The following is a 22535-nucleotide window of genomic DNA, read 5'->3' as shown; positions in this document are numbered from 1 at the left end:
TCTACACTTCTCAGGATCCTACCATTCCCTTGCCTTGTTAACTTTCCCCAATCCAATATTCAATTAGTTATGAGGAAAGATTGGATAGACTAGGTTTGGAACAGAGAAGGCTGTGGGGAGACCTAATTGAGGTTATAAAATTATGAGGGGTCTAGATAGAATGGAGAGGAAAGCCCTAGTCTCTGTTTTGACCTCCATTTGCCACTGTTCTGCCCACCTGACTAATCCATTGATATCTTCCTGAAGTCTACAGTTTTCTTCATGATCAACCACATGGCCAATTTTTGTATCATCTGCAAACTTCCTAATCATACCCTCTCCATTTAAGTCGAAGTCATTGATATATATACCACAAAAATCAAGGGACCTAGTATTGAGTTCTGCAGAATCCCACTGGATACAGTTTTCAAGTCACAAAGACACCTATTGATAATTACCTTTTGCTTCCTGCCTCTGAGCTAGTTTTGGATCCAACTTGCCACTTTGCCTTGGATACCATGTTAGTGAATCAAACATATCAGAGACAAATATAACTGCCATATCCTGTCTCCAGTATTTCTACTTCTACCCTGGTTGTTCCTTAAACAAGACTCCTGTAATTTATGGCTCTTTGCCATGATTCAAAAAATTCAAGCGCAAGGCATATAATCTTTTGGAACATACAAAACAAAAGTTATACATGCATATTATATATATTTCTATATATATATATATATATATATATATATGTATACACATACACATCCCTGGTCAAATGCAGCTGGGATGGGTGGGGTCTGGAAAAAGGTGGGTGTAAATTTGCCTTTGGAAATTTCAGTATAGACCCCACCAAATTTTGGGTATTTTCCTCTCACTTGGCACTATATTGTATTGAACCAAAATTATATGGTCTAAAAAAAGCCTAGCTTTTGGATTAATTATGATTATGATATTCAACTTCAAAGAATATGTACCTCCCCAAAAAAAGAGCAAACATCAAATCAGCTATTTTAAATATGATCAAACCTTTAGTCCCAGATTCAGTTCCTTTAAAGAACGTTTTAGCTCTGCAGTCAGTATGTTTGTTCTTTCACATTCCTGGAAAGCCACTACCACATAAGGTGTCCTTTCTTCCACTTTAGCCATGATTTCATGCATATTAAAACTCTCTGGCAATTTTTCCAAGATTTCGTCCAAGACTGACTTAACCTGAATATCAACAGTATTATTAAGTCAATTTTACAATATCAGGAAGAAATTATAGTCAGCGATGTTATCATACAAATGCTAACATACTCATAGTAAATTTCTTTTTCTATTATTGACAACAAATTGCATTCATATAGTGCATTTAATGTAAACAGTCCGAAGCACTTCACATAAGAAAAATACATGCTAAGTAGCAATCAAAAAGATAGGTGATAGACTTTTGAACGTGCGCAGATAGAAGCAAGGTAAAGGGTTTTAAGGAGTGACTTCTAGACAATGTAGCCAAGATAGTTGAGGAGTTCGGGCGACTTGAGCCAAAAGACCAAAAAAGACTGCCATCCTCTGTCATAAGGAAAGGAGTAGTCCATTTAGCCCCTTGAGCCTGTTCAGCCATTCAATTAAATCATGGATGATCTGTACATCAGCTCTATTTATAACTTTGTTCCATATTTCTTCATATCCTTAGGCAATAATAACAATCTCATTCTTGAAAATTTCAATTCACCCAGCCTTTTGGAAGAGAGAATTCCAAATTACCACTATCCTTTGTGTGAAAAAAGTGCTACCTGATTTCACTCCTAAATAGCCTACCTCTAATTTTAAGGTTATACTCTCTTGTCCTGGATTTCTCCACCAAAGGAAATGGTTTCTCTGTATTTACTCTATCAAGTCCCTAATCATTTTAAAGACTTCAATTAAATTACCCCTCAACCGTCTAAACTCAAGGGAATACAAGCCAAGTTTATGCAACCTCTCCTCAATTTAACCATTTTAAGACCTCTTATAATTCTGGTGAATCCCCACCCCTCCAAGATCAATATATTTTTCCCGAGATTGAGTGCACAAACCTGAACCCAGTACTTCAGATGGGGCTTGACCAATGCTCCATACATCTGAAGCATAGAATCATAGAATAGTACAGCACAGAAAGAAGCCATTTGGCCCACCAAGTCTGCACCAGCTTTTTCGAAGAGCAGTCCAATTAGTTCCACTTGCTCGCTCTTACCCGATATCCCTGCAATTTTTTCACCTTCAAGTATTTATCCCTTTTGAAGGCTGCTATTGACTCTGTACCCACCACCTTCCTATCAGGTAGTAATATGCAAGGCTGCATATGCATAACTTCCTCCCCTTTGAATTCCAGTCCTCTGAGATAAAGGTCAACATTTTAATAACCTGATTGATTAGTTTTTGTACCGGTGCACCACCTTTCAGTGAGCTCCTAGTCATTGCCAGAATAAACATATTCCTTTGCTGCAGTTCTCGACCCCTCCTCATTCTGCTCTGCTGATTTTGCTGGTACTTTGTAAAACCTATGCTTAAATCCCAGGCCTCCTCTCTGCTAGCCCAAGCCCTCCACTGACCCTGTAATTTTACTCATTACGCTTTAGGTTAAACTTTCCATTTAACACATAACTTTTGTTGAAAAGGTTGCATGTTGTGAGTTTTTATTGATATTTTAAAAAAACAGTAATATTTTAAGAAGTATCTTTAAGAAAAGTAATATTTTACCTCAAGTTATGTTGGTTCGGTTTAAAGTTAGAATCATAAAAAAGTACCTTTTCCTCCCTAGTTACGCCAGCACCAACATCTCCAGTAGATTCTTTTGGTTGCAACTCAAGGACTGTGCGAAACAGCTTTTCAGAAATTACGGTCAGAAATCCAATTTCTGCATTTGGGTGCAGGCCATACAGGTATGGGCTTTCAGGAGGCAACATTTCATTCACATAATCATGATAGCCCTTATAACAAACAAGTAGAAATTTGTGTCACTTTATTTTTTCTATCAAATGTATGAACATTGGGGGTAATTTTAACCTTCCAAAAACAGGTAGGTTTAGATTGGGTGGGAAGTTAAAATGTTAAAAATCGCAAACAGAAGCGTAACCTGCCTTGAACCCACCCACTTGTGGCTTTAACGGAGGCAGGACAAGGGGTGGGTAGCCATCTACTCTCAGGAGGTGGATAGGTCATTAAAATATTTTAAAGAGACTGTAGGCCTCCAATTTAATAGGATTTCTATTGTAAACCACAGGTGGCCAGGTTTCCCAGGTGTCGGGAAACTTAGCAGCTAAATGGATACAAGAAGGGCCTTTACAGCACTGCTTGTGGGCCAAGAGAAGCAATAGTGTTTCCTCTGACCTAACAAACCAACCTTATTTCTCAGTAATGAAGCTAATTTTGACCAACTGGTGGGTCTGAATTTGAGATATAGCTGACTTAGCATGAAGGGATCCGAGCTGGGAACTGGGGAATGCCTAAATCCCCAGTCTGAAATCTGAACCAGGAACCTCACAGACTTGCAAGCTGCATCGTGAGGCCAAGAATTGTTGACAGATGTTCCTGGGTGTGTGATGGGGGTGGTTCTCCAAAGCTGTGTTGGCTGACCTCAAGATGATTAAGGGTTGATATTGAGTCCCCTGCCTCCAACAAGCTTCACTAGTGTATGCAAATCCTAGGCCAGTTTGTGTTTGTCTACTCATTTGTTTTCTGTACAATCTTTTTTATGTTATTTGTGGTGCAATCTTAACATGCTTTGATACTATGTAACACCTATGCTACCTGGATTCATGAAGACTGGTTGCTGGAAGACCTCATAAAAAAAGTAGAGCAACAATTTTATTTTGACATGACTATAGTGCACTTTTTTTAGAAGCTTATCTTACTTTGTAATCAGAATTGGGTGGGATAGGGAAGCCTGGTGCAAGCAAAAGTTCTCCATCCAGCATTTCATTTCTGATGTATTCTTCCAGATAGGTACGACACAGTTTACGATCCCAGTCATCAGTGATGTGGCCTCCATACATTATTTCACCAAAGAGATAGCGTAAGTCATCCCAGGGAACCTAATAGTTAAATGGAGTTTACCATGATAAGAAAATGTAGTTGCTGAGCTCATTTTTTAACATCTGAAGAAAAACATTAATGCATATAAAAATATGGTGAATTACAATAGGATTTAGCTCCTTAGGCTCCATTAATAGATCAACAGTGCAACCAATCCCATGCATTGCCATCCTGTGATTCTACAAACCATCCAGCCTGTCTGTCACCATGTAGTAGTTATAACAGACCATATCAAGTAAAACAAGTTGGTTTGTCAATTAAATAAAAAGAACTTGAGACCATGTCTTGAGAGTGACAGTACCCATGATTAATTTGCCCTACTGCCATTAGTTTTTTCCCCGTAAAACACATGTGGTGAGTTTATCTAAAGCACTAAGTTAGAAGAGTGTCCTTTTCACTTTTGGGATCACGGTTTACATCTAACCCAAATTTATAGTGTTAACGGTAGCATGCAAAAGGATTTTGGACAGTCTCAATATCATTCTTATGAACATGAATCTCAGGACAAAACTACCATTGGCAATCTTGCTTGCAGAGACTGTTGTAAGAAGTGAAAACATTAGACAAGAAATTTGGCTTCCGTCCAAAACAGATGCAAAGTGAGAGGAGTGGCTGTTCCGTTGCCTATTGTACCATTGCAATGTGATGCACCAAATTGGCTTCAGATCTCATTTAACTGCTGCCGAAAGCTGCAGGCAGCAAATGGGTGCCCAGGTGCAGTTTAGTCATTATTGGAGGGTAGGAAATTGGCAGGCATCTACGCTAAGCAAGATATTAAATTAGCTGTGAGGGTTTTGGGGGTCGGTGGGGGGGATGTGGTGTGGTGGTCTCCAAAAGGCTGGCAGAGGAATGGAGGTTTTTTTTGGAGGTCCAGCGGGAGCAATCAGGCTTCTGGGCTCACAAAGATAGCAACTTAAAATTTCCAGGGTCATTTGGTGAGCACTCTCCAGCAGTCATTTTAAGGACTGCTGATTAGGACGCTCAATGCCTGGTACAACTAGGTGGAATTTGTGTGGTACCTATTCTGCTCATTTGTACCTGATTTTGTAATCGGGCCGTAAAATGACTTAGGACCCAGACTTGCATGTGTAAGCTGCCTCGCTCCTCCTTCAGGCTGACTGGCTGCTCACCACCTAAACATTCCATCAGACAGACCTTAGGCATCACTGGGGTGGCTGAGGTAACCCCCAATTTTTAATCACTGATCAACAGTTTTTCGGGCATAAAACAGACCACCATTGGTGGAAGTAGTTGAATTTCTTCTACATTCATACTAACACAATAAAGATGCTCTTTTGCATTGAAGTATTGAATCATAGAATAGAGCAGCACAGAAGGAGGTCAAGTGGCCCATCGAGTACGCGGGCTCTTTCAAAGAGAACTCCAGTTAGTTCTACTCCCCTGCTCTTACCCCATATCCCTGCAAATGTTTCTCCTTTAAGTAAGTATCCAATTCCCTTTTAAAGGCTACTATTGAATCTGTATCCATTACCTTATCTGGCAGTGCATTCCAAATTCTAAACACTCATTGTATAAATAAATTTTTCCTCATATCACCATTGCTTCTTTTGCTACTTGCCTTAAATCTTTGCCCTCTGGTTATGGACCCTTCTGCCACTGGAAACAGTTTTTCTTTATTTACTCTATCTAAACTGTTTGTGTTATTAAACTAGGGAACGGAAGCATAGTAGTATGTTATTGAATCAGTTATCCAGAGGCCAAGATTAATGATCTAAAGATACAAGTTCAAATCCCAGCATGGCAGGTGGGGAACTTAAATTCTGTTAATTAGATAAATCTGGAACAATCTCCAACAAGAGTGAGTCTAACCACCTTCCCTTGCCATTCAATGGCTTTACCATCATCGAATCCCTCAACATTTACATTGGGGTCAGATGAGTGCAGCTGCAACAACACTTAAGAAACTTGACACCATCCAACTCACTTGATTGGCATCCCATCCAACAACTTAAACGTTCACTGCCTCCATCACAGTGTGTACTATCTACAAGATGCACTGCAGCAACTCATCAAGATTTCTTCAACAGAACTTCCCAAACCTGTGACCTCAAGTACCTAGAAGGACAAGGGCAGAAGGTGCATGGGAACATTACCACCTCCAAATTTCCCACCAAATCACACACCATGCTGACTCGAAAATGTATCGCTGTTCCTTCATCATCAGTGGGTCAAAATCTTAGAATGCTTTCCCTAATAGCACCGTGGGAGTACCTTCATCACATGGTCTGGAGCATTTCAAGAGGTGGCTCACAACCATCTTGTCAAGGGCAAATAAGGATGCCCACATCACATCAATTAATCATAAAAACAACCCCGGCTTCTCCAGTCTATCCACATAAGTGTAATCCCTCACCGCTGGAACCATTCTAGCAAATCTCTTCTGTAACCTCACCAAAGCCTTCAGCTCCTTCCTAAAATGTGGTGCCCAGAATTGGACACTGTGGGATGAATTTTGTGGCTATTCCGCAGGTCCTGACATCAGGACCAGAAGTGGGTGCAACGTCCGTTTGGGTGTTGAGTGGCCAGCCAGTTAACACTCATAGTGCAGAGGCAAGAAGTGAGGTGGCAGAGGCTGCATTAGCTGACACAGTGACAGGTACTACCACCATATTTAAAAGGCTGCGAACCCTACATTCAGCGTTGATTGTCTTCCAGATCCTATAGACTGCTTTCCAGGTCCTACGCCTGCCTTCCACATTCAGCAAACTACCTTCCAGGTTCTACTGAGTGCCTACCAACCACTGGTAATTGTAAGTCAGAAAACTGAATAGAAACCTGCAGCCACAATGGCTGATGGAAGATCCTGGGTGGCCCCATGGTTCAGCGATGCCTCCCTGCAGGCTCTCCTCCAGGCTGCTAGGTCAAGGCGGGAGGTCCTCTTCCCCAGGGCCAGGAGGAGGAGTCCGGCCCACCTGACCAAACAAGCCTGGACAGAGATTGCAGAGGAGGTCAGTAGCTGTGGATACAGTGCCGCAAGTGCGTCAATTACCTTATTTGGTCTGCCAAGGCGAGGGTTCATACCTCTTTCCCTTTGAGCCTTGAATGTGGTAATGCGAGAGTGTGCATTTGGTGGAGAGGGAGTGACCACCCAGTCAGAGGCAATGGAATTTGGAAGTAACATATGCTGCCAGAAGCATGGCTCCATCTCAGTGAAAGATGCCCACTTGTCATTGCTGACCCTCACAAGCTCCTTCGAGAGCAGCTGCATGCAGAAGGCATTTGTGTGCCCCCATCATGGACCGCTGGTCTACCACCAGGCTGGGCATTGTGCTTGTCTTCATGGTGAAACAAACAGTGTTCATCTTTGTGCTTGCAGAAGCGAGCTCATAACATGAAGGAAAGGGCAAAGACAGATGGAGGGGTGACGTATTTATCTATCTTGACCCCTATGGAGGAGGCGGCCTTGGAACTGGCAGAGCAGCAGGTCAGCCCCTCTATCACCGATGGCGAAGCAGCAGCATCAATACAAGAGAGTGAGTGAACAAGTGTTGGGGCACAAGTGTATATCTGGCACACAGGTTGGCTGAAGGAAAGATAACAGAGGTTAAAATAAATGAGACAAGACAAAACTATAGAGCAACTGTGCTGAGAGCATCCTTAGTCTACTTCATTATTGATGACCTCAATAAGATTAAACCTATTTTACCAGTTCTGTCTCAAGGTAAATGTCTGTTAAGCCTGAAGAAATATTGGGGAGAAATTGGTTAAGGTCTGTAGTAGGTCAGGAAATTATCGGAGAGATTGCACCATATGCCTGATCACATTCAGTCAGTCAATTTAACATAAGTGGTGGATAAGGTTTTAAAAATAATAATCAGGGAAAATCAAGAGGCACTTGGGGAGGTTTGAGCTAATTAAGGAGAGTCAGAACAGATTTGTGAAAGGCAGATCGTGTTTGACTAATTGAATATTTTGAAGTGACAGAGAAGATTGTTGAAGGGAATGCAATGAATGTTGTCTATTTAGATTTTAAGAAAGCGTTTGACAAAGTATCACATAATAGAGTCGTAGAGTTATACAGCACAGAAACAGGCCCTTCGGCCCATTGTGTCTGTGCCGGCCATCAAGCACCTACCTATTCTAATCCCATTTTCCAGCACTTGGCTCGTAGCCTTGTATGCTATGGCGTTTCAAGTGCTCATCAAATATTTCTTAAATGTTGTGATGGTTCCTGCCTCTACCACCTCTTCAGGCAGTGCGTTCCAGATTCCAACCACCCTCTGGGTGACAAAATATTTCCTCAAATCCCCTCTAAACCTCCTGCCCCTTACCTTAAATCTATGCCCCTGGTTATTGACCCCTCCACTAAGGGGAAAAGTTTCTTCCTATCTAATCTAGCAATTTTATCTAACATAAAAAGCTGATTAACAAAATTGAGGCTCGTGGAATAGGAGGGTCAGTGTCAGCTTGGATGAAAAATTGGCTTAAGGACTGAAAACAGCAAGTTGTGGTAAAATGGTTATTTTTCAGACTGGAGGATGGTAGACAGTGCTACAACCTTTTTTGATAAATATAAATGCCTTGGATATTCGAATTGAGAGTAACATTTCAAAATCTGCCGATGTTAACAAATTTGGAGGAGTGGCAAACAGTGAGGATGATACAAGTCGACTGCACCAGGACATAGATAGGCTAGCAGAATGGACAGACAAGTGGCAAATGGAATTTATTGCAGAGAAATATGAGCTGTTGCATTTTGGCAGAAGGAATGAGGAGAGGCCATATAGACTAAATTGCACAGTGCTAAAGGGTGTGCAGGGGCAGAGGGACCCGGGGTGCATTTGCATAGAGCTTTGAAGGTGGCAGGACATATTGAGAGAGTTGTTAACAAAGCATGTGGGATCTTGGGCTTCATTAATAGAATAGAATAGAATTGAGTAGAAAAATAGGGAAGTTACGCTGAACCTTTATAAAGCTCTGCTTAGGCCCCAACTAGAGTATTGCGTCCAGTTCTGGTCACCACACTTTAGGAAGGATGTGAGGGTTCTTGGAGAGGGTGCAGAGGAGATTTACCAGAATGGTTCCAGGGATGAGGGATTTATTTTATTTATTTATTTAGAGATACAGCACTGAAACAGGCCCTTCGGCCCACCGAGTCTGTGCCGACTTTATACTAATCCTACACTAATCCCATATTCCTACCACATCCCCACCTGTCCCTATATTCCCCTACCACCTACCTATACTAGGGACAATTTATAATAGCCAATTTACCTATCAACCTGCAAGGTTAGTTTAGTGAAGCTGGGGTAGTTCTCTTTGGAGCAAAGGAGATTGCGTGGGAGATTTGATAGAGATATACAAGATTATAACAGGTTTGCATAAGGTAGACAAAGAAAAACTGTTCCCATTAGTTGATTGTACAAGGACTAGGGGACATGCAGTGGGGATGTGAGGAAGAACTTTTTAAGGCAGTGCGTGGTAATGACCTGGAACTCGCTGCCTACAAGGGTGGTGGAAGCAGAGACAATCAATGATTTCAAAATGATACTGTAAGGGCATTTGAGGGAAATAAACTTGCAGGGCTACGGGGATAGAGTGCAGGAAGGGACTGACTGGATGGCGCTACGAAGAGCCAGCGTAGACGTGATGGGCCGAATAGTCTCCTTCTGTGACTCTATGACTCTCGAGGCATTGTGCTCGTGTGTCCACCACTGGATACATGGAGCTCCACTGGAAGGATAGTTGGAATGACACAATGGGAAGCCCCTAACCCTTCAATATATCTGTTCTCTCATGCAGATCCCAGTCATGATGAAGAGCAGACAGCTGGAGAGACTATGGGTCAACCTCTGAGGAGGAGGAGGGATCCTCAGAGGGTACACCACCACATCATTCCCCCGCACACTCCACCAGCATAGACATGTTCATGTCAGTGAGTGTCCAATCACGCTTAGAATTGGGCACAGAACCAGGTGAGCACAGCATGGATACGCCCGGGCAGCCGATGGAGGCTCTGACAGCCGAGGCCAGTCCAGTACGAGAACTGTGGGAGGTCAGGCTGATGCTGAGCCCCAGGTTAATGATGTGCCTCCGGTGTCGTTGGGATTGCAGCAACTGCTGCAGCTGCAGTGAATGGTTAAGAGAACATCTGGCAGAGCTGCCAGAGGCTATGCGTACCCATGTGTGGATGATGGAGTCCATCCAGGCCATGAGTGCTGCAATGTCTCTGGCATGTGCACGCATGACTTCCTCCATGGAGAGATTGGTGACCCTCATGGAGAATCTGATTCATCAGACCACTTAGTGGATTCTGGAGATGTGTGCAGAGCTACATACCATTCCCTTGTCCTTGAGCTCTAAGCGGCAGTTGCAAGGCGAGAAGGGGATGAGGTACCTGGAGTCTCTGCCAGGTCCTTGTGCTTCTCGGGTCAACAGGGAAGTACAATTGTGTCTTGCATGGATGGAGGAGTGGCTGTCTTTCACATCTGGAGGCTCCTCTCAGAATGTTCCTCGTGTGGACAGCAGCTCCTCAACTCCTCTGCCAGTGACACCAGCGCCTCAAGTTTACCGGGGAGGCGGTGGCGTACTGGTATTGTCACTGGACTAGTAACCCAATGACCCAGGTATTGCTCTGGGGACATGGGTTCGAATCCCACCACAGCAGAAGGTGGAATTTGAATTCAATTAATAAATCTGGAATTTAAAGCTAGTCTAATGATGGCTGTGAAACCGTTGTCAATTGTTGTAAAACCCCATCTGGTTCACTAATGTCCTTTAGGGAAGGAAATCTGCTGTCCTTACCTGGTCTGGCCTACATGTGACTCCAGATCCACAGCAATGTGGTTGACTCTTACATGCCCTCGAAATGGCCTAGAAAGCCACTCAGTTCAAGGGTAATTAGGGATGGGTAATAAATACTGGCCTGGCCTGCGACGCCCACATCCCATGAAAGAATTTTTAAAAAGTAGCCACGATGACAGAGGAGGGCCCTGCACTTGTGCAGGAGCCCCTCAGCATGCTCAGGCAGCCAGAGGATGGCCATCAAGGTCATCCAATGCCACGGGGCAGCAAGGTCAACAGCTTGCCTCCACCTCAGCTGACAGTGCAGGGGGAGCATCACATAGGAGCACGCGTAAAAAACTTAAAAAGATTGCCTATCTACATTTGGAGATCACAGGTAACTTGAGTATATAGATGTTAAGCCTTGCATTTGTTGTGCCATGTAATAAAGGGTTAATGTATTGGTGCTACATCTCCTTCCAATTCTTGCTGCCCTTTGGGACTTCATTTACAACCTGGCTCCCTCAATGGACTGGAAGTGATGGTGGTCATTACTTCAGCTTTGCCACCTGTGCAATGGAATGTAAAATGAAGGAGGTGACAGCCGGACTGCATAAAGGTGAGGCTTTGTTGGTATGGTTCCAACAAATTGGTAAGGGTCATAAGAAATATCTATGTATAAGGGCATCTCGAGTGTCCCTTGCATGTATCTCATCGCACCTTGCTTGTGCTCCCTGGGGTCCTTCATCTTGCATCGCCTGGTGAGCAGCCTCCTCTACATCCTCATTGTCGGAGGCTGCATGTGATCCACAATCCTCATTATTCAGTGCCTCCTCTCTCTGCAGCGACAGATTGTGCACTGTATAGCAGATCACCATGATATGCAAGACCCTCACTGGGGCATACTGAAGGGCTCCATCAGATCAATCTAGGCACCTGAATTGCATCTTCAGGAGACTAATGGCCTGCTTGATGGTTACCCGGGTTGCCCTTGTACTTCTCCTCTGCATCTGTGCATGGGTTCCTCAAAGGTATAAGTAGCCATGTCCTCAGTTGGAAGCCCTAGTCACTTAGTATCCATCCTTGAATTAGTCACTTAGTAATCCATCTCTGGATTATTACCCTTGAGGTTCTGCTCTTCAATTTGGTGCCTGGCTCCTCATACTGTCTAAGCAGATCTGCCAATTGGCAGATGGCACAAAAGATTAGTGAAATGAATATGTAGTTCAAAGACTGGTGGGGGAGAAGTGGGTTTTGGTTTGTGGGGCACTGGCAGCAGTACTGGAGAAAGTGGGGGCTGTACTGTCAAGGCAGGAGAGCAGAATAGTAATATGGGAAATGAAGGTCAGATAATGGCAGGAAGGGACAGAGGGGAAAAAAACCTAATAAAACAGCAACAGTCAAGACTAGATCTTACAAAGATGAAACTAAAGGCTCTGTATTTGAATGCATGTAGCATTCAGAACAAAGTAGACAAACTGATAGTGCACATTGAGGTAAATAAATATGATCTGATAGCCATTATGGAGACATGGCTGCAGCATGACAAGGATTGGGTCTTGAATATTGAGGGGTATATGACATTCAAGAATAGGAAGCTAGGTAAAAATGGAGGGGTAGCAGTCTTAATCAAGGATTGAATTGGTGCAGTAGTTAGAGATGACCTTGGTTCAGGAGATCAGGGTGTAGGATCGGTTGGGGTAGAGATGAAGAATAGTGGAGGAAAGGAGTCACCAGTAGAGTGGTCTACAGGCCCCCTAACAGTAACCATAATGTAGGACGAAGTATACCAGAAGAAATATTGGGTGCTTGTGATAAAGGGATGGTGGGAATCATGGGTGATTTTTAATTTACATATAAACTGGAAAAATCAGATTGGCAATAGTAACCTGGATGAGGAGTTCATAGAATGCTTTCAAGATAGTTTCTTAGAGCAGTACGTTCTGGAACCAACCAGAGAGCAGGTTATATTAAACTTAGTATTGTGTAATGTGACAGGATTAGTTAATGACCTCAGAGTAAAGTCACCTCTAGGTAATGACGACCACAATATGATTGAATTTTACATCTAGTTTGAAAGAGAGAAGAGTGAGTCTAAGACTAGTGTTTCAAACTTAAATAAGGACAACTGTGTGGGCATGAAAGCTGAGCTAGCTGAAGTGAACTGGGTTACTAGGCTAGGAGATAGATCAATAGAGAAGCAGTGGCAGACACTCCAGGGGATATTTCAGAAAACTCAGGATAAGTATATTCCTACTATAAAGAAAAATTCTAAAGGGAGGACGCATCATCCGTGGTTAACTAAAGAAGTTAAAGAAAGCGTCAAACTTGAGGAAAAGGCATATAATTGTGCAAAGGTGAGTTGCAGGTCAGATGATTGGTCAGAATGGCAGAGAATGACTAAAAGGTTAATCAGGAGAAAGAACTTGGGGTATGAGAGGAAGCTAGCTAAAAATGTAAAATTGGATAGCAAGAGTTTCTACAGGTATTTAAAAAGGAAGAGCAAGTAAAGTGAGTGTTGGACCTCGAGTGAGAATGGAGTTAAAAGCAGACAATAAGCAAATGGCGTATGAAATGAACAAATATTTTGCTTCTGTCATCACTATAGAGGATGCAAAAAATTCCAGTAACAGCTGTAAATCAGGAGGTGAAAGAAGAGAGGAACTTGGTGAAATTCCAATAACCAGGGAAGCGGTACTGAACAAACTGATGGAGCTGCGGGCTGACAAGTTCCCAGGTTCTGATGGTCTTAAAAGAGGTGGCTCATGAGGTAGAAGATGCGTTAGTGTTCATTTTTCAAAATTCACTAGATTCTGGAACGGTTTCATCAGACTGGAAAGTAGCAAATATAACCCCTCTATTCAAGAAGTGGGGCGGGGGGAGGCAGAAAACAGATAGCTATAGGCCAGTTAGCTTGATGTCTGTAATGGGGAATGTGTTACAATTGATCATTAAGGAGGCTAAAGCTGGGCACTTAGAAAAACTCGAGGTAATTGGGAATAGTCAGCATAGCATTGTGAAAGGGAGGTCATATTTAATCAATTCATTGTCCTTCTTTTGAAGGAGTAACATGTGCTGTGGATAAAAGGGAGCCTGTTGACATACTGTACTTGGATTTCTAGAAGGCATTTGACAAGGTGCCACATAAAAGGTTATTGTGCAAAGTAGGAATTCATGGTGCAGTGGGTAACAAATTAGCATGGATAAAAGATTGGCTGGCAGGCAGGAAACCGAGTATGCATAAATGGGTCCTTTTCTGATTGGCAGGATGTGACGAGTGGAGTCCCGCAGGGACATTTATATCAATGACTTGGATAAGGGGAGTGATGGCACGGTGGCTAAATTTACAGATGAGACAAAGATGGATAGGAAAGTATGTTGCATAGAGGACATAAGGAGCTTGCAGGCCGATATAGATAGGTTGAGTGAGTGGGCAAAAATCTGGCAGATGGAGTATAATGTGGGAAAATGTAAAATTGTTCACTTTGTCAGGGGAAAAAAAAGCAGAGTATTACTTAATGGGGAATGACTGCAGAACTCCAAGGTGCAGAGGGATCTAGGTGTTCTAGGGCATGAGTCACAAAGTTAGTATGCAGGTACAGCCAGTAATAAAGAATAAATGTAGTATTTCAAAGTTCGCGGATGACACAAAACTAGGTGGGAATGTGTATTGTGGAAGGTGCAAAGCGGCTTCAAGGGGATTTGGACAGACTTAGTGAGTGGGCAAGAACGTAGCAGATGGAATATAATGTAGAAAAATGTGAGGTTATCCACTTTGGCAGGAGGAACAGATGTGCAGAGTATTAAATGGTAAGAGATTAGAAAGTGTAGATGTACAAAGGGACCTGGATGTTCTTGTCAATAAGTCAGAAAGCTGACATGCAGGTGCAGCAAACAATTAAGAAGGCTAATGGTATGTTAGCCTTTTATCGCAAGAGGATTTGAGTACAGGAGTAATGACTTCTTGCTTCAATTGTATAGAACCTTGGTTAGACTGCACTCTGAGTACTGTGTGCAGTTTTGGTCCCCTTAACTTAGAAAGGATATTATTGCTATAGAGGGAGTGCAATGAAGGTTCACCAGACTTTCCTGGGATGGTGGGACTGTCCTATGAAGAGAGATTGGGAAAACTGGGCTTGTATTCTCTACAGTTTCGAAGAGTGTGGTGATCTCATTGATCCCTATAAAATACTTAAAAGGATAGACAAGGTAGATGCAGGTAAGATGTTTCCCTTGGTTGGGGAGTCCAGAACCAGGGGACACTATTTCAAAATAAGGGGGAAGCCACTTAGGACAGAGATGAGGAAAACTTTCTTTACTCAGAGGGTTTTGAATCTTTGGAATTCTCTACCGAAGAGAAGTTCCGTCATTGATCATGTTTAAAAGCAGCGATTGACCGATTTCTAAATGGAAATGAGATAAGGGGATATGAGGATAGTGTGGGGAAAAAGGCATTGAGGTGGATGATCAGCTATGATCCTATTGAATGGTGGGGCAGGCTCGATGGGCTGAATGGCCTATTCCTGTTCCTATCTTCCTAAGGCGGCTATTGGAATGCTATCCTTTATTATGAGAGGAATTGAAAATAAAAGTAAGGATGTTGTGCTTCAGTTATACAGGGTTTTGGTGAGACCACATCTCGAATACTGTGCAGTTTTGGTCTCCTTATTTAAGGAAGGATGGATTGATACCTGGAATGAGCGGGTTGTCTTATGAGGAAAGGTTGGACAGACTGGGCTGCTTTTCTGAGGTTTAGAAGGGTGAGGGGAGACTTGATTTGAAGTATACAAGATCCTGAACGGTCTTGACAAGGTGGATGTAGAAAGGATGGTTCCTCTTGTGGGGGAGTCCAGAACTATGGGGCACTATTTTAAAACTAAAGGTCGCCCTTTTAGGACAGATAAGGAAATTTTTTTTTTTTCTGAGGGTTGTGAGACTTTGGAACTCTCTGCCTCAGAAGGTGGTGGAGGCAGGGTCATTGAATAATTTTAAAGTGGGGTTAAATAGGTTCTTGTTAGGCAAGGGCATGAAAGGTTATCTGGGTAGGTGGGAGTGTGGAATTTGAGACACCCAGATCAGCCATGATATTATTGAATGGCAGAGCAGACTAGAGGGCCGAATGGCCTACTTCTGCTCCTAATTCATATGTTCCTGTTGATGAAGGCCATTGGCTGGTTTCTGGGAGCCTTAATGGCCATGTGTGCAGTCAATCACACCCTGCACCTGGGGAAATCCAGTGATGGTCCCGAACATGATGGCCCTCGCCACTTGACTGTTTGGGTTGGTGTGGTAGCACACGTAATCACTGACCCTCTTGAACAAGGCATTGGTCATCTCCTTGATGCATCAATGTGCCACAGACTGCAAGATCCCACACACATCTTCAGTGGATCCCTGGAAAGATCCGGAGGCATAGAATTTCAGAGCCATGGTGAGCTTCAGTGCCACTGGCATTGGGCGTCCACCAACCTCTGGGGCTCAGCTTGTCCTGCAGCATGGCACACCGATTAGTGACTCTCTTCATGGAGAGGCGCAGTCTTCACAGCCACTGCCACTTGGACATCTGGATAGTTGAGGCTTGCACAGTAGATCCTCTTCTGTGCACAGGAGCCAGTTTGCATGCCCCTACACCCTTCTCTGGCATCCAGGGCTGTTCCTCTTGGCCCTGAGGTTGCTGATGTCCCTCTGCCAGTGTTTGGTTTCAATTCTTTTCAACATGTGGCTCTGCCCCAGTGGCACCCTGGCAGCATGCCACTGCAGTGCCGGCACCTTTTCATCCCTCCTGCCTTCAGCTGCTCCACCCTCTCAAGCATGGCACACTGACTCTCTTGATGGCTGTCAGAGAAAGCCAGATCTGAGCACCGACTTGCCACCTCCTTTAATCAGGCAAGGCTCTGTAGCTGCATGGTTCCACTGCCATTAGTAAAATTCAAAAATATGTCATAAAATTGCAGTCAGTTGGCCAGTTATGTGTCTTAACTACCTTCCCACAGTGGTGATGTGCAAAGTTCGCCCTCCATGTTTGTCACCATCAGTAAAATGCAGTCCAACATCTTCCATTTCGATTTTATAATGCCCCACCCTGCCTCCAAACCCATTCAAAATGGCCCTGTAAAATTCTGGTCTATATTCCATTTGGGGCTGGACTACAGTTTTATATAGGTTTAGCACAACATTCTGGCTTATGTACATTATGCCTCTTTTTTTTTTAAAGCCCTGGATCCCTTATGCCTTATTAATTAGCTTTTATCTGCTATTTCTAAGTACATTGTAAAAGGAGAGCACTCCTGCTTCTCCTGGCCCATAAGGAAGCAAAAGAGACTTGGCCTTTCTGGTCCTTTTCTGGTTCCAGCTTCTCTTCCTGATGGGTATTGTCTGACAGGAAAGCCACGAGAACCTCCCATACAGGGCAGTGGTTAAGATTGCAGTCAGGCCCCAAAGATATCGAGCGTTATCTACAGTTTAAAGCAGGATCCCGCTGTACATTTAGTTCCATTCCTCCACTCTTTTCCCCACCTTTCCTTCATCTAGCAGGTGTTCAACTCTTACTCGCCTACTAAAAGGAGCAGGTCAATATTGAAACCTTTGGTAAGGCAATGGGATCAGAGGGAGTAAACTTTATGTTAATTTTCACCATCCAGTCCATAAAATGAAAAATAAACCTCTCCCCAGCATTGACATTTGTCATTTTGATAACACATAATTTACCATGCAACAGGTTCTTTTCTTCCATCATGCAAAAAATTGATATATACAACTAGTAACATGAACTCCATGTAAGCTGTACCTTGGGATTAGCTTCCAAGTAGTTGAACAGTACATAAACAGAAATTGTAAGATCCCCGCTGTTAAAAGGATAGGATCTGTTCCATCCTTGTGCTCCAAATTTCCGCCTCTCAGCAACCACAGCATGAAAATAACAGAGAGCAAAAAGGATGCACTTAAATTCCGATTCTTTGGAGCACATCTCCAAGGTGTCCTACATTAATACGAAGTGAATAATTAAGGTGATTAATATGATATCAAGCATAGAACAAAAACAAGAATATTAATGACTAATATCAAGAAATTGGCATTATTTTTGTTTAAAGGTCCCAGCAAAACAGGAAAAAATACTGCATATAATAGAATTAATTTGCCAAATATATGCTTTCCCATATTTGCATAGGTTAGCCAAAAAGCCAGCAGTTGATAACAGCAGGCTGCACCTTTTGAGAATTAGTGGTGCAATGTCAATTGATCTGTTCTCTTGATACTACATGTGACTTTCTGCCTTGTATTTATAATCTGCAATGTAGCAAGAGAACATAGTGATTTCACAATTGGCATTTACTGCAATGTGTGGCACTTGCAGCTACTGCATCTTTGAAAATCAGGATCATATTGCAGTGATTTTATGTCCATTTTATAAAACAGCTGCAATGGAGACTATAGTGTTCTTTTGGATGGATTAACCACGATGGGAGAATGGTCTCTGTCTCTGTCTCTGTCTCTGTCTCTCTTCCACAATTATCCTATCTACAAATGCAGCCTGCAGTCACTGAAAGCTAACAGTACGTTAGCTTTATCACAAGAGGATTTGACTACAGGAGTAGGGAAGACTTTCTTCAATTGTATAGAACCTTGGTTAGACTGCAATTGGAGTACTGTGTGCAGTTCTGGTCCCCTTACCTTAGGCAGAATATTATTGCCATAGAGGGAGTGCAATGAAGGTTCACCAAACTTGTTCCTAGGATGATGGGACTGTCCTATGAAGAGAGATTGGGGAAACTGGTCTTGTATTCTCGAGAGTTTCGAAGAATGAGAGGTGATCTCATTGAAACCTACAAAATACTTAAAGGGATAGACAGCTAAGAGCTTTCCCCTGGTTGGGGAGTCTAGAACCAGGGGACACAGCTTCAAAAAGGGGGAAGCCACTCAGGACAGATGAGGAAAAATTTCTTTACTCAGGGTTGTGAATCTTTGGAATTCTCTACCCCAGTGGACTGTGGAAGCTCAGTCACTGAGTATGTTTTTAAAGCAGAGATTGACAGATTTCTAAATACAAATAACATTAGGGGATATGATAGTGTGGGGAAAAAGGCATTGAACTGGATAATCAGCCATGATCATATTGAATGGTGGGGCAGGCTTGAAGGGCTGAATGGCCTACTCCTGCTCCTATGTTCCTTGCCTACTGTGGGACTGGAGGTGGAAGTGGTGGGTGGGTGTTCAAGGTTGGAGAAGCTGTGACTTGCTATGTGAAGCCTGGAGGAGCACCCCTGGTCCCACGTGTTAGAGGGAGGCTTCAGACTACAGACCTGCTTTAGCTTTGTGGGCAGTCGTGGTAGATTGCCCTCTCCGGCCCAGTTAAAATGGCATTGGTGCGTTTTTGACATAATTGAAGTCTGATTTTATATAAATTCATGAGGCGCTCTCCTCCTTTAGGCAGTATCTTATCTGTTTGCAGAACCCTGCTGGTTAAAATCTGAAATGGTGGAGAAAGGATCAAGTTCTGAGCAGCTAAGTAATCTATTGCTTTTAACTTCCCACTTGCCCAGCTGCTGCTGGGCTGCTAAGGTTAACCTCTTTCCCAAATGTTAACTTGATATTTGTAATTACAATGTCGCGAAGTGACTTGTAGTATATTGTAGAAAACTTGCTCTGTTTTAGCTTCCTTTTCATATGTTGATTTGAAATGGGAATAAACTGCAGAAGATTTGAGAAAGCTCTTCTCAACTGGTGAAAACGTCACACCTCCTGCAAGTTCTCCTGCAAATCGCACATTATCCTGACTTATAAATATATCGCTGTTCCTTCATCACCACTCGGTCAAAATTCTGGAACTGCCTACTTAATAGTACTGTGGGACTATCTCCTCCACACAGACTGCAGGGGGCCTTACCTGGTCTGGACAGTGTGATTCCAGACCCACAGCAATGTGGTTACCTCTTAACTGCCCACTGAAATGGTTTAGAAAACCACTCCGTTGTATTCAAGAAGGTGGCTCACCAGCACCTTCTCAAGGGCAATTGGGACTGGGCAACAAAGGCCAGTGATGCCCACAACCAGTGAATGAATAAAAAAACTGAAAGCAGCTACAGAATATATTTAAACTTCAATATATTTTTAAAAGCTCAACTTTATTCTAAATTTAGATAGTGAAAGTAGTTATCTCAATGAATTGTGTCCAACCACTATGTATTTATTAATTTATTTGTATCTGTTAAATTTCAAATACTGATATATTTGAGCCGATGGGAAAAGGAAAGAGAAATCTAATACTTGCATTAAGAAAAGCTGGCCAAATGATTAGATACAATTAAGCTCGGACATTCCTATTTTATTTATACCTGGTCAAACAAATCCAAAGCTTTGTGCAAGTTAGCATACATGCCAGTTGGGGGTTCGTTGGTGATTTTAATAGAATTTTCCAGTAATCCCTGTGGAATAATATGTGTCTCAGGGGATCCAGCTGGCTCAGCAGTCATAAAAACGCGATAATCTGCGTGACTGCCTAAACTGTAACGTTCCACTTTCTTATCCAACGTACTCAACCATTTAGCAACTAGATGAATGTTCTGCAAAAGATTTGGTACAAATAGTTAAGTAACTGATCAACTATTCTAGGAGTACATCATAGATATTCATCATTCTAGATTTATCCAGCACTATTTGGGTAAACATTAGTTGCTGAAAATTTGATTATTTAATGGCTGAAAACATTGTTTGTGCCATAAAACAGGGAGGTCTTAGGGCAGGGGAAATTAGATGAACAGGTGGGGTCAAGGCTGCACTCCTGCTTCATCTGGCTACATTTGAAAGTAGGAAAAAGAAATTATTTATTGGTCAGCAATCCCTCCTTTTTCTTTTTTAGCTGATGTAGATGCATAACATCCTTTTTTATTTTCGATTCCTCGCGTAATAAAGGATAGCATTCCAGTAGCCTTCTCTCTTTCTTGCTGTACCTGTATACTAACTTTGACTCATGCACTAGAATACCTAGATCCCTCTGCATCTTGGCGTTCTGCATCGTTCTCCGTTTAAGTGATACTCTGCTTTCTTCTTCTTCCTGCCAAAGTGAACAACTTCACATTTTCCCACATTATACTCCATCTGCCAGATTTTTGCCCACTCACTCAACCTATTTATATCGGTCTGCAAACTCCTTATGTCCTCTTCACAACATACTTTCCTACCTATCTTTGTGTCATCTGCAAATTTAGTAACCATGCCATTGCTCCTCTCATCTAGTCATTTATACAAATTGTAAAAAGTTCAGGCCCCAGCATAGACTCCACTTGTCACATTCTGCCAATCAGAAAAGGACCCATTTATGCATACTGTTTTCTGCCTGCCAGCCAATCTTTTATGCATGCTAATATGTTGCCCACTACACCATGAGCTCCTGTTTTGTGCAATAACCTTTTATGTGACACCTTGTCAAATGTCTTCTAGAAATCCAAGTACAGTATATCATCAGGCTCCCCTTTATCCACAGCACATGTCTGTCCTTCAAAGAACTCCAATAAATTGGTTAAACATGATCTCACTCAAAGTAATGCTGACTATTCCGATTACTGTGAGCTTTTTTAAGTGTCCAGCTATAGCCACCTAGCTTGACATCTTGTGGGGAAGATGATGTTAACGGGCCTACTGTTACCTGTTTTCTGCCTCCCCAGCTGCACTCAAGATTTCTGAGCTCGAAGGGCAGGTCGAGCCACTGCAGAGCATCAGGGATGATGAGTGTCCTGGACCATCTTTTCCAGGAAGTGGCCGCCCCACAGATAGTAAAAGTTCAGAATAATAGATGGGTGGCCTTCCATAAGTAGGAAGTGCAGGAGTCTTTGGGATGTATGCCACACTCAAACTAGTGCTCAGTATTGGAGACTGCTGGGAGTGATGACTCCTTGAAGAGTCCTGTCCAGACCTTGGTGCCAATTGGCAAGGGTCTGCACAGGAGGGAAAAGCAAAGAGTAAAACTGCACTCGTTACAGGAGATCCCATTGCTAGAGAGACACAGGCATTTCTGTAACCATCATGTGTCCCACATAATGAGCTGGATTTTGCTGTGCTTCAGATGTCTGGCTGTGTGGCAGGGGTGCGGAAGATCGTTCTGGCAGAGGCCTCCCACGGAGCCCGATGCTGGGAGGGCTGGGCCCGATCTTCCTGGTGGCAGTGAGGCTCCATGGCAGCCGGCCACTGGGCAGTGGGACCCTGCTTTGCATAGTGAAATGAACACCAAGAATACATTTAAATAAACTTAACTGGGATCTTCAGTGCGGCGGCCAGCACTCCTGTGCCTTCACTTTCCTGTCTGGGGAAAGCAGGCGTGACACTGGTGGGGTGGGGGTGGGAGTTAAGAATTTTAGTGGGGGGTTGGACTGGGTCAAATAATCGTCATGAGTGTAGGGGATGGTGGGAAGGGGTGAAATTTTAACTTTGTACAGTATTTGGGGGGGTGGGGGGAGGTCATATTTCATAGGCAAGTGTTTTTTATTGGGGGGGGGGAAGGGTAAATACTTGTTGGTTTTTGTGGGGGGTGGTGGTGGGAAAGGGCCAATAGAATTTTTATTACAACAGTGGGGGGGGATGTATGACTTTAAAAATTTTAATTCACCGTCGGGGCTGGCTGTCCTTTAAAAGTAGCGCCAGTGCCTCCCCACAGGCAGCTGATGCCATTGCCAGTGCGGAGAGCCTGCCCCGCCCCACCCCCCACTCTGAGATTGGGGGGCTGGCAGGCTGACCTCAGTATTTAACTGAGCTGCTGGAGAGTA

At 43.2% G+C, this 22535-nt stretch overlaps 1 protein-coding gene across 1 annotated transcript in view; it reads right to left on the bottom strand.

The window, feature by feature from the left end:
- Positions 1-22535, bottom strand: part of LOC137384384 (dynein axonemal heavy chain 17-like) — a 1056876-nt gene that overhangs the window by 24271 nt on the left and 1010070 nt on the right. The window contains exons 74-78 of the mRNA XM_068058353.1: positions 20112-20339; positions 17567-17758; positions 3855-4034; positions 2748-2930; positions 1006-1188 (exon numbers count right to left, since the gene is read on the bottom strand). Coding sequence (XP_067914454.1) covers positions 1006-1188; positions 2748-2930; positions 3855-4034; positions 17567-17758; positions 20112-20339 — 966 coding nt within the window. The remainder of the gene's footprint in view (positions 1-1005; positions 1189-2747; positions 2931-3854; positions 4035-17566; positions 17759-20111; positions 20340-22535) is intronic.

The sequence above is a fragment of the Heterodontus francisci genome, chromosome 26 (genome assembly GCF_036365525.1).
Source record: "Heterodontus francisci isolate sHetFra1 chromosome 26, sHetFra1.hap1, whole genome shotgun sequence".
NCBI lineage: Eukaryota > Metazoa > Chordata > Chondrichthyes > Heterodontiformes > Heterodontidae > Heterodontus > Heterodontus francisci.
The sequence above is the reverse complement of the archived record's forward strand: the minus strand, read 5'-3'. Positions and strand labels throughout refer to the sequence as shown.